We start from the raw sequence: 13,881 nt of genomic DNA on the forward strand, positions 1-13,881 counted from the left end.
AATGACATCTGCCCAGTGGAACCTATTTCTACATCTTACATGAGGTCATTGTCTCAGAATGCATTGTTGATTGTTCCATGCAATGGTCTCATGGCCAGACACATCTTTAAGTTTCACAGATTTTTTCTTTCGACTTATGCTGACCTGGACTAGAAAAATGGCCCATAGTGATTCCTACCCTCCCAATTGCCCCAGGAATTTTCTAAACATCATTCAGAATAGTAGGTTTTCTGGATCAGTTTTGAGAGGGGAGCTTGCTGCTACCTTGGTTTTATTTCCTCTTGAATTCCTGTTTGTACAGCTGAAAGACCTTGAAGGAACTAATCAAAGAATAAGTGAATAGTTTTAGGAAGATGATTCACCAAAGAGAATATTAAATGTGAAGTGACTATTTTTCTGTTTGATGAAGCAAACTGTTAATACCTAAACTTTAAACATTTTCTAAGTCTTACCTATCAATTTTTATTTATTTATGAAAACTAGAAATTGGGGCAGCTAGGTGATGTAGAGGATAGAACACCAACCCTGAAATCAGGAGGATCTGAGTTCAAATGTGGCCTCACACACTTAAAACTTTCTTGCTGTGTGACCATGGGCAAGTCACTTAACCCTAATTGCCTCAGCTAAAAGACAAACAAAAAATCTGGAAATTATAAGCAGAATTACTTGTATTGAGGAATGTGGGGACTAGGGACATGAAGAGACTATCAGTTTATCTAACGGAAAAATTCTTAACTAGAATTTTAATAAAATGTTACTGAAAAAAATGTTCATAAAACATTTTTTTTCCTTTCAATATAATATTGAAACATTCATTTCGTGTCAGTTTTGCAAATACACATTTACCTGGAACATGATTCCTGTCTAAAGAGTACATAAGGAATATTTATCTCTATAGGGCCACAGATTTAGAGTTGGAAAAAATTTTAGAAGGCCATCCCCTCTGAAATATTAGAGGTGGTAGTGGAACAACTCTGAGACTAGTATTATTTCCAGACACTTTAGTCTCAGGGGAGCAATTTGATTTTACAAATCAAAACAGATAGCATTTTATCATAATGTATCAGGTATAGGAAAGCATATTCCATATGTACAAAAATAAACTTTTATATCAAATATATTCAGTCAAAAAATCATGCTCAGAATGTTGCAAATTCCTTGGGGAAGAAAAGTTTCTAGTCATAAGCATCTCATCTGATGGGTGTTATGCCCAGAAACAGGTTCTAATAGTCAAGTAAATTTAAAAATTCTCTCAATTCATTGACAATACAGTGGGACAATACCGGAAATGTTGCTATGGAAACTTTTGCAGTTGGTCTCAGTTAATAAAAACCGAGCCTTATTCACAATAAATTGTGCAAATTATAAACAAATGACTATTTTTGAGAAATAACTCACTGGTTAAATGAAATTTAAAGAGTTAAAAATTAGTTTGATCTTTTTTTTTTTTTTTTTCAGGCTGACAATTTTTCTTAGTTAAAAATGTTTGGGAGAAAAAAAAAAAGGAAAACCCCAGTAATTAGCAAATTCTACCAACTGTCATTTCCTATTATTCAACAGCTGACACACATTAGGGCAGCTGACATAATGACTAAATTTCATATTTTGTCACCAAATTGTTTATAAATAAATATTCCAATTATGAATCTTAAATTCTTGTAGTTCCTTAGCTTCTAGATTTGTTGATATTCTTCAATTGCTTGCTGTCCAGTCAGATGTTATTTTCACATACATTTGAAATGAGCTTAAAATGAAAACATTTTAAAGAATAAAAACTTTAGTTTTCCTGAGTTTATATGCAAGCCAGACCAAAAATTTGTTATAGTGTCTTAGAGTACTCCCTAATTCAGAAAAGCCTGCTTGAAAAGAATGACCAGGTTGAAGATACTAAACCACTAAAACCATAGTTTACTATCCTTTTACTTTTAAGTCAGCCAGAAGACTCAAGTAGTTCAAAACAAGGATATTTAATAAATCAATTAAAAAAAGCAGCAATAAAACATTTTCCCTTGTGGAAATGGGCACCTTCTCCATTAAGAGTATATATCACTTAGTGGGGAAAGTGAATGAATGTGGGAAACATACATGTTGAATATATAGAGCCTGAGAGTACATACAGATGAATAAATATGTATGCAAGTTTTGGGGCAACTCACACCTCTAATGTAGCAGAGCTGCCTTTGTCTTCTGGTGATGATATGTTGGTCTCACTGAGTCTGTTCTTGTGGTCTCCACTAGACATTCTTCTATTGGATTCATCTCCACCAGACAATGCTCCCTTGAACAATTTGTCTCTGTCAAATGCACTGTCTTCATTAGTTACAGCCATACACTACTCCACAGAGCATGTGGCCAGCTACAGAGCCTCTCTGAATTTCCAGATCCTGATTATCAGTGGAAGTTCTTATAATACTATCTCTTCATGAGAATAAACTTTATCAATTTCTAAAAAAAATTTCTCTGAAAAGCAACAACCTTTCATTCAGTTATGGCTCACAAATGTCTTTCCTAAGAAAAATGCTTCTTAGCTTTCCCCTAAGGGAATTTTTTATTCATTTCAGTCTTGGCCAAGGCTTTTTACCTGCAGTTGAATTGTCTTTCACCCCAACTGCCAAGCTCTTTAAAAGTCAGAGAAGACTCACTGTAGCTAAAAAAAAAAAAAAAATGTCCACTAGTCCAAGTCTCTTTTTAAATAAAACTTTATGGTCTATGCTTTGGTTGTCAGACTTCACTTTCAGGGTGGGAATTTCTGCTGCCAGGAATTGCTTTCAATTGAGATTATTATTCTTCCAAATTAATTTCTGAGTTCTGTCACGGAAAACTCCAAAGTACTGTGTTGATCTGATTCTTTTCTGGATCTTTTTGGAAACCCAACAAGGTTTGCTTTTTCGATACACATGAAGTAAAAACATGACAATAGGTTTGCTTTTACAATACACATGAAGTAAAAACATGACAAAAATCTCAGCAAAGGAAAAAAAATATGGTAATTGTCTTCTATTTCATCACATTCCTATCTCATAAATATGGTAGCAGAGACATAAAAAAGATTTTGACCTTTGCTTATACTGATAAACAAGCCTTATATAGTCAATCCTTAAAACATCATCAAAATGGCACTAATAGTCTGAAAATTATTTTTAAATTTAAATTGACAATAATTGTGTGGACTTTCCCAAGGTTAACAGTGTAGAGGGGAGGAAATTTTGTACTTTGCAAAGTAAAACTCAATTTCCCCATCTAAATCGAGTCCTCCAAACTTCCTTATTTCTGTTGAAGGTGACACCATCTTTTCCAGGTTTGAAATGCTAAATCCTTGACTCTTCTTATTCACTGCTTCCAAAAGTACTTATCTTAACCATATTTCTTGCATTTATTTCCTTTTTCATGCATGTAATCACCACCCTGGATCACAAGCCCAGATCATTTTTCCCTTTAATTATTCCAACAATTCCCTACTTGATTTGTATACTCACCATTTTTCCTTCTCTGATCTATCCTCCAGGTAGATAAAATAATTTTCTAAGTCTTGAATCTAGCCATGCAATTTCCCTGCTCCTTTCTTCTGTGACTATTGCCTCTAGTATATCTTGCAAATAAACTAAACCTCTCTAACTTCGATTTCAATCTATTCTTCCAGTCTTATAGGATTAAATTTCATGGAGTATATTCCATTTCCCCTGTGTGTTTCTTTACAAGTTATAGCCCAAAACAGGAATTAACCATTTCCTTATAACAACCAACTATTTGTGAAGCAACCATAATGTGTCATGTCAGGCAGTATATTAAGTACTTTACAGTTATTGTCATTTGAACCTTACAACAAACTTGAAAGGTATTATTCCCACTTACTAATTGAAAAAAATGAGATTAAAAGACTTGTCCAGGAGTCTACAGAGTCTGAGGCCAAATATGTTATTATTCTTTAATCCAGGTCCAGGGCTCTATTTAACTACACATTTCTTTCAAGGCTCAGTTGTTACATCCTCCAAGTTTTCTTGATTCCCTCATATTAGCATTTTTCCTGTTCTCATTTTGATTTAAATCAGTTTTACCAGAAAGGACCTTGGGTCAAACCCTTCTATTTAAAAATGAGTAATGAAGCCAAAGGAATGTAGATATGTTGCTTAAAATTACATGAGTAACAGGTGACAAAGTCAAGATTTTAATTCTGGTCTTCTGAGTACAGATGCAGAATTCTATCCCGTACAACATCCTCTTCATCAAATCCCTGCACAGTAAGTCCTTGAAAATAGGTAATGTTCAATTTTGCTTTTGTACCTACCATGTTTAAATGAAAGGGAATATTTTAATTTTATTTTTAATATATAAAACATTTCCAAGAACACTCGTTTGTTATTAGCTGTTGTAATTCTTCAAGTTTAAACAACAGGATAACTTTTGTTTTTAAGAAGTCATTTTCATTGGATGGCCAGCCTAAAACTATACTAAAAACATGAATTGGCTAATCTAGTAATTCTGTTAGTTTCCCTGGCCTATTTCAATCAGATCACCTAGGTTATAGTATAATACAACTAGCATCAACGCACTAACTTTTCTTCACCAACTCTCAGGATGGTGTAGGATATACAAGAATTGAATAGATTGTTTTGTTTTCCTTGTCTGATTTTCATTAGAAGATACTATATTTATATTTATGGCATACATATTTATAAGTAAAAAAGAATGGGAACAAAGTATTTCCTTTTTCCAAGCATGGCCTTCACCTATTTCACTACATCTTACATAATGTGGAAACTATTAGACCTAACTTAAAGTACTCATTTCAGGCCAACAACAGTATTGAAATTTCCAAAGTCTTTTCTATAACTGTCTCCTGTGAGAGTGCTTTCCTTCCATAGAAATAAGGGGCTCTGAGGCTTATACTTGTGTATATGGCAGAAGGAAGTACACAATCTTTGTTTTTCAAACTGTACAACTAAGGTGTAGCTGTTTAAGAAGCACACTTTCATTGATGTACAGAAAACAGCAGCACACTTAAAAAAATGTTGCTTGTTCTGCTTCTGATTGGCTTTATGTTTATTGATTACACATAGATATTTTATACGTACAGTAAGATTTAAATTCCTTGAGACCATATTATTTTCCGCTTTTTATTCCATCATCCATCTTGTATTACACATAGCTAGGTGCTTAATAATTAAAGACTGACTCTATTGGTACTAGTTATAATCTGCCCATGCCTTTTTATATTGTGTCTTTTATTCAAGGATTTTGAATTTGCTATAAGGTATATTTTGGATGCCTTATTTTGTAGATGCTAGTAAAGCATTTGGCTATCCATGTTATACTTTGTTGCTACCCAATCATTTTTCTTTCCTAGTCAAGACTTATCCTTAATATCATTTTTAACAATTAGATATACTTAAGTCAAACTTGGTAACATACTGCTGACAACTTAAAAGTATAGCATGGATAGCCAAATGAGTAAATATTGCAATAGTCTCCTATTCCTGCAAAAATGAGATGAAGGTACATTATCCCAACTCTTCTCTAGGATCAAGATTGGTTCTACTTAATGTTTAGTTTCCTTTGACCCCTGAATTTTCATTGTTTGCAATCACCATATACAACATTTTCTTGGTTCTACTTACTTTACATCAGCACATAAATCATCCCATCATATTCTAATTTCATCATCTTCATTATTTTTTATGGCATAGTACAATTCTGCTACATTCATGTACCAAAATGTGTTTAGTATTTCCTCAAGAGATACTTTGCTAACACCAAAAGAATTACGAATGTTTTGATAACTTTAATCTTCAAACTTCAACCTATTTAAACATATTAAGTTAATTATTTTGAAGTAAGGTTAGAAAATATTGAGGTCCTATAATTTTCAGGGGTTCAATGAACTTTCTATAAAAAGGGACATTTATGAAGTTCAACATTATTAAGGAATCTTATACTTAAATTTCACAAAGCACAACCTCCACTGCAATGGTAAACATTTAAAATCCCCTCTCCCTGTTTTATGCTTCACTTGATATTGATACTCAACAGATTACAGAACAAAGTTAATTTCATTCAAACATCTGTCACAGAATCAAGTATAATCTCAACATGTTCTTGGACTAACATCTTGTTTGAGGACAGTTAACATTATTCTAACAAATATTCTATCAAATGCTTTTGTGTAATCAATAGATATAACAGAATTATATTTTTTGTCTGTTAATCAAGTGTGTAACTGTGTTAGATATGGTCTGCTGTATAAAATCACCTATGTTCACCTCTCATATTTTATCAAGGAAACTCTTGATTAGAGTCAATTCTTTTAAAGATGCTACAGAAATAAGAAAATGCATGACTCAGCAGTTGCTAATATTTTCTTAGATGCCATTTTCTGAGTTTCCTATTTTGGAAGCTTTCCTTTTTGGGGGGGGAAAGTCCCTGAAAATAAATTTGCCAAGTGTCTTTCAATTAAATTACTGCCAGTGTGAATTTCTTCCATATTTATTTGGTCAGATTGAATCACACTTCCTGACTTCATCTTCTAAAGTATTACTGCCAACTTCTAACATAATACAGCAAAACCAGAAGAATAGAATCCATTATTATTGTTGATGAAAACATATCACCACAGAAATGCCAACTGCAATTTCACTTTATACTTATTTGTTGTCCACATAATTTCATCTGCATATTCTTCCAAGACAATGTCTTAGATCTCTAGCCAAGCTCTTTTACAGGTTTGTTTTCCCCTGTTGATTATCACACTACAAATCATGTGATTTTGTGGCTACTACTTATAATCTTATATCAATTTCCAATCAATGTTTTCCAAATGAGCATGTGACTTTTACCTGTCACATTTCTAAGTGTAGAAAACAAATCCCCTATTTCTAAGCTAAGGCAATTTATATACTCTCAGCATCATTGTGGGCCAACTCTTTTATATGAGTTACATTTTCACTAAAAAAATTTTTAAAGTCAACATTTTGAATTTTATCTATTTCCTATTTTGGGATGAGTCAAAAGTTCGCCTTTTTTTTTTCTAATTTGATACTGGTTTTTTTAACCTTTCTAATCACCCAATGATGTGTCTATACAGAGCTGATTCAATAACTCTCAGTGATAAAACATTTCCTGCCTGCACTTAATACAATGTATGACACATTATAATAGGTACTTAATGTTAGTTGATTATGAAAACAAACTCCATTTTGTGTGACATTGTTTGGCATTTGTTATATTTAGCATCTTCCAATTCTCTTCTTGAAGTATCCATGATATACAGAAATGAATATCATCTACAATCCTTTGGCTTCTTTCATGTCTTGATCCCAGATCACATTTTTTTTTACCATATTTCTTACTTTCCTCCCTTGTGCCAACTTTTGTATTGAAGTCACCAAGTATCAATGTATGTCTTAACATGAAAAAATGTTACCAAGCTTTAAGGTCTTTACTTCTTCATCCCTACAATAGACACTGGCACAAAACTATATTTTTGGTGCTTTTCTCTTTTCTAATGTTCTCCATAAGAACTGCAAGGTGAGATCGCCAAGTTTTCCATGAAATGTTGTTTCTTTTTGCATCTGAGCACAACTCCTTTATTTTTCAAGAAGATACTGAGCACTATCCTTCCATTTATCTGTAACTTGTATCTTCTGGTTTCATTTGTAGAGAGATTGTCAATATGGATTATGGTTAAGTAGTAACATTCAGTGTGCACTGGAAAAGAATTATACATTTAGAATAAAATCAGTTAACTTAATATCAGTAGATAGTCTAAAAACTATGATACCCTTAAGCCATTCCACTACCATCACTGAAGAAGGTAGCAGGTAACTGCATAAATATCCCCAATTACAATCTACATTTTAGACGTAAGTTTTTGGTTTTGTTTCATGGCAATAAAAAGGTTTGAATCTCCCTTGCTCTCTAGGTTCTAGAAATTATGGGATTCTTATTCCTTCCCCTTCCTCTGTCCCATGCTTGGACCCTACCCAAAGGTGCAAATGTGATCTACTGGTAGTTTCTTCTACATAAATCTGTTAAGTTTTTGTTCAATGCTTACATACTTTTTCAGATCAGTCTACTTCAAAAACGGTTCCCTTTATGTCACTTCATTGTTTGAGAGCAATTTGGTTTCATTTTACCCACTGGATCAAATTCAAATGCCTTCATCTAGACTTTAGGCCCTCTAACAAGTGCTAACTTCTATGTCTTTAACTTGCTTTCTCACCAATTCCCAACACGGAAGAAAGTTGACTAACTTGTCTGCTGGCCCCAGAAAACACTAGTTTTTAAGTTTACCCAGGCCTCACTCTGCTGCTAGAAACAGAACAGGTTTATGTGATCTAAAAGGTAAGTGGGTACACTCTGCTTTAAGACAGCTGGAATCCTTCCATATTAATAGATGATATTCATGAATTGATGTGGCTAAAAATCATTAGTTGGTAGCCTGATAAGCCTCTCAAAACTTAACTGTTACTCAGGTAACAGACACAATCCATTATTAAGCCCCTATTTCATGTTGTCAAGCTTCATAAGGCCTGCCAGTTTGTGTTTACACAAAATGAATGAATAAATGCAGGTGAAGCACAGGGCTTCCCAAATGAACTTTTAGTATTTTCCAGAAGAGCACTATTTGGGAGCAGGCTTATCCTATGATTATTTCATAGAATTCGATTACTGATTTAGCAAAATGTAGAATACTTGCTAGTGACCCTTGCCAAAAGCCAGAGCTGATCTTCCACTATCGCCAAGCACCAAAACAGATGAAGCTCTCTAGGAATAGCCAGGATCTCATGTCCTATTCTTCCTTACCCAATTAGGGTCTAAAATTATAAGAAAAGTAACTAATCCTATTTCTTTTAGGGATCTTGTTCTAGATTTTTCCTGAGGCTGCATTTACTTTACCCTCTATCACCACAAAAATAGTGGGCAATCCTTCCTTTTCATCCAATGACCTGTGGTGGAATTTAGAAGCCACTAATTTTCTCTGCTTCACTAAATCACATAAACCAAGCAAAATGCCTCGGCTTTGTATAACCATAAAGGAGCTAAACATCTGGCTCCCTCCAGGACCCAAGATACCAACACTTAAATCTAGATGTAGGGCGTCAAGCACCAGGTCTGACCAAAAGCCAAGTAAATGTTCCACATGATGCATATCTTCCAACTTTTTATAAAAGGCAAAGGCCTTAGAATTAAAACATGAGTTCAATCAGGATCCTGGGGGCCTGATCACTAGATTTTTACTTTCCAGATCTCCTTTTAATCCTGGCATCTGAGAGTAACAAAATTAATGCGATTCTCGTTACAGAATTGTTAAAAGCAGGGGAGGATACTTTGAGAGGTAGGAAGAACATTAGAGGTCATCTATTCAATTCCCTCATCTGAAGAAATGAGTAAGTTAAAATGATTTTTCCAAGGTCAAGTAGGTAGACGACAACCAAATCTGGAAAAACATCATTATAGGGCAGTTTTTCCTTTCAGGATATAAGTTGAATGGTGCTTCTTAGTCTCTCTGGGCACCTAAACTCCCAGCTGCCAAAATAAAATCTATCTTATGCTACCGCCTCAAGTTCTACCACCCACCCACCTCACTCCTACCCTGGTCAAGTCTCTATCCTGTGCGTGTCCATCAGAATTCTAGTATTATCCTTGACTTTCCTTCACCTTAAGGAACATACCTCCTAATTGCTAGCAGACAAAGAAAGTTGGCTTCTTCCAGAAGACACCAAATCTCTAGCGATCATTACCCTTGCTGGTATTTAACTCTCCCTTTCCCACCACCACTTAGCAACCTTCCTTTATTTTTGCTATTCATTTAATATATCTATATTAATATATCCATGTCCTACTTGTAGTTATCTATTATATTCCTAGTATTATTTCTCCTTGTCAAAGAGCTGGTATTTGCAAAAATGCATGAACCCAAGAATTCGAAATTAAAATTCAGCATTTTTCCTCTTTGACATTCTCACCTACTACCTCCATGCCTTTATGCGAACAGCCATTCCTCACTATGACTGAAAGATATTTCCTCTTTTAAGTTGGCTTCCTAGAATCCTTAGCTTCCTTCAAAGCTTAGCTCAGGTACCATTTCCTGGTGTCCTTCCCAAGGTAAAATTGTTATGTTTAGTAGTTGTATGTGGTGTATTCCCCAGAAGAATATAAAATCTTTGAAAATTAGGATTATTTTTCATTTTGTCTTTTGATCTACAATGGTACTTTTGCAAACATAGTATGTTTAAATTTTTCCAGGTCTCAAAACAAACAGGTAAAATTGGAAAAGCCTATACAGTTCATCTAATTTAACACTCCCATGAATTGAGGAATGCTTTCTTTTACCTTTGATAATGATCTAGTCTCTACCTGAATACTTTCATTCCCTCAAAACTTTTTGCTTTTTCAGTATTCTTGGATAATGTTTAACACAAATCACTCAATAAATAAATGACTAAAAACAAGCAAGCAAAGTCCCAAAATTTTAACTAAATAATAACTTAAGAAATTAAATAACATCTCTGTAAAATCAAACTCATGTTCTTATACATAAGGCTCCTTTTATCAGCATGTACAAAAATAACTCTCAACAATAACTAATCGTCTACAATATGCTAGGAAGTGAAGAATAAACATACAAAAAGTAAAATAATCCTAACTCTCAAGGAGCTTATATTCGTTTTGAGGAGACACATGTTTAAGATAAGTAAATGTAGCATTTTGGCTGATTGCCATGATTAAATGGTGTGATAATGGGAATAATTAATGGTGCAATCAAGAAAATTATCTTGAGCCCTGAAAGTAGCTCAAAAGCACAGAGGCAAGAGGGAGAGCACTTGAGGTACAAAGACTTGTTATGTTATGAAAGTGAGAGATATGCTAGAGATGAATCGCATTAAGCCATTCTGATGGAAGGATAGGGGTTCCTGAGAGGTAGTAATGTGTAATCATCCTAGAAAGATAAGCTAAAGCCAGTTTGTAAAAGACTTTAAATACCAAACAGAAAAGTTTATATTTTATCCTAATAGCAATGGATAATGAAACACTTCATGAATGAGAATGACAGGATTGGACTTAGTGATACGACTTCATGAGGACTCGAAAAAGGATAAACTGGATATTGAATGGCAGGGTTAGTATATCAGCCTAGAGCTTAGGGGTAGTAGAGGGCCTAGATCTGGATTTGAGTCACTTACATATTTATTCTACCAATGAAAATACTACTACTATAGCTTATTTAGTATCATGAAAATAAATTCAGTTATGTGGGGAAATTCTATATTAATTAAGAAATGCATTCTCTCAGGGTCATGGATGAACTGGTACAGTATTCAACTAGGTAAAACCCAATCAGTAATTTTCTAGACTGCCCCAGTGATCTTAGAAAACAAGGGACAGAAAATTAGTCATAGGAAGCAAAAAGATCTAAGAATTTGGAATAGTGACAATGAATATTTTGAAAAGTGACAGAAGACTGGTCTTTTGGGGGGAAAAAAAAAAACGTAGGGGAAGCTAGATGTGTGTCTTTTGATACTATCTTGCAAATTATTTGAAAAATATTACATACCAATAAAACTTTCATTTTTGAGTCAATAGGTAAAATGTTTCTGACTAAAAGTGTGACAGCTCTGAAAATACTAGGCTGCTATAGGTGCCATCTTTTTTAGGAAATGGTTAAAATCTAGACTTACCCACAAAGTGGTCCTGATGATACTCCTGCAAGTCAGGGTCTCTGAACTCTAATGTTTTCTTAGTCAATTCCATTTGATTCTTATGCGCTCCTTGATTCTTTTCACCAACCTAAAATTGTCTCTATATTTTTTGTTGGATGATGTGCTCTGGGCTTTCATCCTAGAATGCAGTGTGGTTTCTGGTTAAATGACCATGATCAGTATATAATTTGCAAAGTCAGCTACTGATAAAACAGAATTCTGACAAATATAAATGAAATATAAGTAAACTCAACAGAAATGAACCAGACAGATGAAGGAATCACAAGAAATTGTCTATCATTGATAATAAAATGACACAATATAGTCATATTAATCTTGATAGTTATATAAGGTACTTCAATTAACTTTTAAAAATCATTTTCCTTTAGTCTTCACATACTTCTGGAAATCAGAGGAAATCTATAATTAAAAAGGTTATTGTTTTTCTACAAGAAATGTTACATTTTATATGTTAAAGATATGAAAGTGTTCATTTGACCTCTGAGGCTGATCATGAAAAGGGTGGGGCAATATCTCTTAAGACAAAGCTTAGAGTCACTCCGAGCAGCTTTAGCACTTTCTCATTTCCTTTTGGATGCCAGTTTCTCCAAACATCTTAAAAATTACTGAACAAATTCATTTACTATCCTTACAGATAGCTGCTTAGGGTGGTTACTATGTATACAGTGTCAAAGCAAAAAATACTTTGTTGTAGTTTTTTCCCCCCCAAGGGAAAGAAGTCTACTTATAAAAATATAAAGGCAGTTGACTTTTCATGGGTGTGGTTATTTATAGGCCCATTTTTAGTAAGTTGGTATCATTTCTGACTTTTACATTACATTTTGAAATGTGCTCCAAAGCACATTCAGATTTACTGTACGATTATGAAGTGAAATCAAATAAATTTCTACATTAGTATAACATGCTAAGAGTCTACAATCAGCCTAAGGTAAAAGAAAATTATTTTTGTTTTAAAGACAAAACTTTTGGCCTCATAAATCACATGGCTAGTAACATGAAATAGTACTTTAAGAATAAAGGAAACACAAAACATGCAAAATCCAGTCTTTTATTGTTAAATCAAAATTTGTGATTTATTTTTTCTCAGTAGATTTGGTTAGTGTATACTGATTCACACTCCAGGTTCCAAAACCTTAATTTCTGGGTATGCTCACTGATACTTAGGTAACCTAGTGGAAAAATCCCATGTCTGCTGAAACTACCTTTTCATTTTTTCTTTCTTTAGTTGTGACAGTCAGTGGTAGGAAGATCTTTCTAAATCGCAAACTTAACATTTGGTATTACCTAGATTATGCTTTTAAGTTAATGCCCATTTGGGCAATTTTTTTCTAGGAAGGAATTGTCCCAATTTTTGGGTACTTTCAAATACAAAATAAACTTTCTAGTATTTAAACCAAACCAACAAATTTTTATTGATGAACTTTTGTCATATAAGAGGCACAAGTGCACATCCCAGGAGATATTTGGTGCTTGTCCTCAGCAATCTTAAATTTGTAAAACAGAAGCCAATATTAAATAGTTAAATGAATTTGAAAATTGAGGGCGAGAAACCAATAACCCTTCAAAGGTCAGATTTTTTAAAAATTTATTTGAAGTAAAACTTATAAATGTAGCATTCACGAAGCCTTCAAATAAGGGAAATGCCAGAAAGTATTTACTGAACGATTTTTTTCTGAGCTAGAAATCAGTTTTGAAATTCATAGAGGAAACAAAAGAGCTTTGAAAATAAGATATCAAGAAATATGGGGAAGAGAAAAAAATCCAAGAAGAAAGCATTAAAAAAAGCTCTCTTTTAAAGAGGCTAGAAAAATTAACAAACATTAACTTAAAGGAATAAACTGAAAATAAATCATTAAGACGACTGAAAAATAAAGGAGGAGGAAAAAAGAACTCAAAGGAAGAAACAAAAGGTAGTGGTTTTGGATACATGTGACTAATGAGTTAGGTTGGTTCCATAAGACAGACACAAAAGTAATGCTCATAATTTATAAGCTACATAATAAATACATTTATAGAAAAGGAAATTTTAAATTATATGACGCCACAATAAGTTTGAGATCATTTCCTATAGAAAGTTTAACATCTTATCTTCAGAATTGTGTGCATTTTTGTTCTTTATTTTTCAATAAAAATGTTCTACATTTGAAAAATTTCTGAAAAGACT

At 33.5% G+C, this 13,881-nt stretch overlaps 1 protein-coding gene across 3 annotated transcripts in view; it reads right to left on the reverse strand.

Moving 5' to 3' along the window:
• The window catches only part of ZDBF2 (zinc finger DBF-type containing 2), a 109,798-nt gene that overhangs the window by 28,145 nt on the left and 67,772 nt on the right, over positions 1 to 13,881 (reverse strand). Inside the window, exons 14-15 of one of the 3 annotated variants that reach the window (XR_012487742.1) lie at positions 11,676 to 11,835; positions 1,955 to 7,701 (exon numbers count right to left, since the gene is read on the reverse strand). The exons of 1 other annotated variant lie outside the window; for it this stretch is intronic. Coding sequence is in view for 1 of the 2 variants with exons in the window: in XM_074298933.1 (XP_074155034.1) it covers positions 11,797 to 11,835 (39 nt within the window). In the remaining variant the exon portion in view is untranslated. Of the gene's footprint in view, positions 1 to 1,954; positions 11,836 to 13,881 lie in introns of those variants that run through there. One more of the 3 variants, XM_074298933.1, reaches the window with a different exon arrangement.

Source organism: Sminthopsis crassicaudata, chromosome 3 (assembly GCF_048593235.1).
Source record: "Sminthopsis crassicaudata isolate SCR6 chromosome 3, ASM4859323v1, whole genome shotgun sequence".
Lineage (NCBI taxonomy): Eukaryota > Metazoa > Chordata > Mammalia > Dasyuromorphia > Dasyuridae > Sminthopsis > Sminthopsis crassicaudata.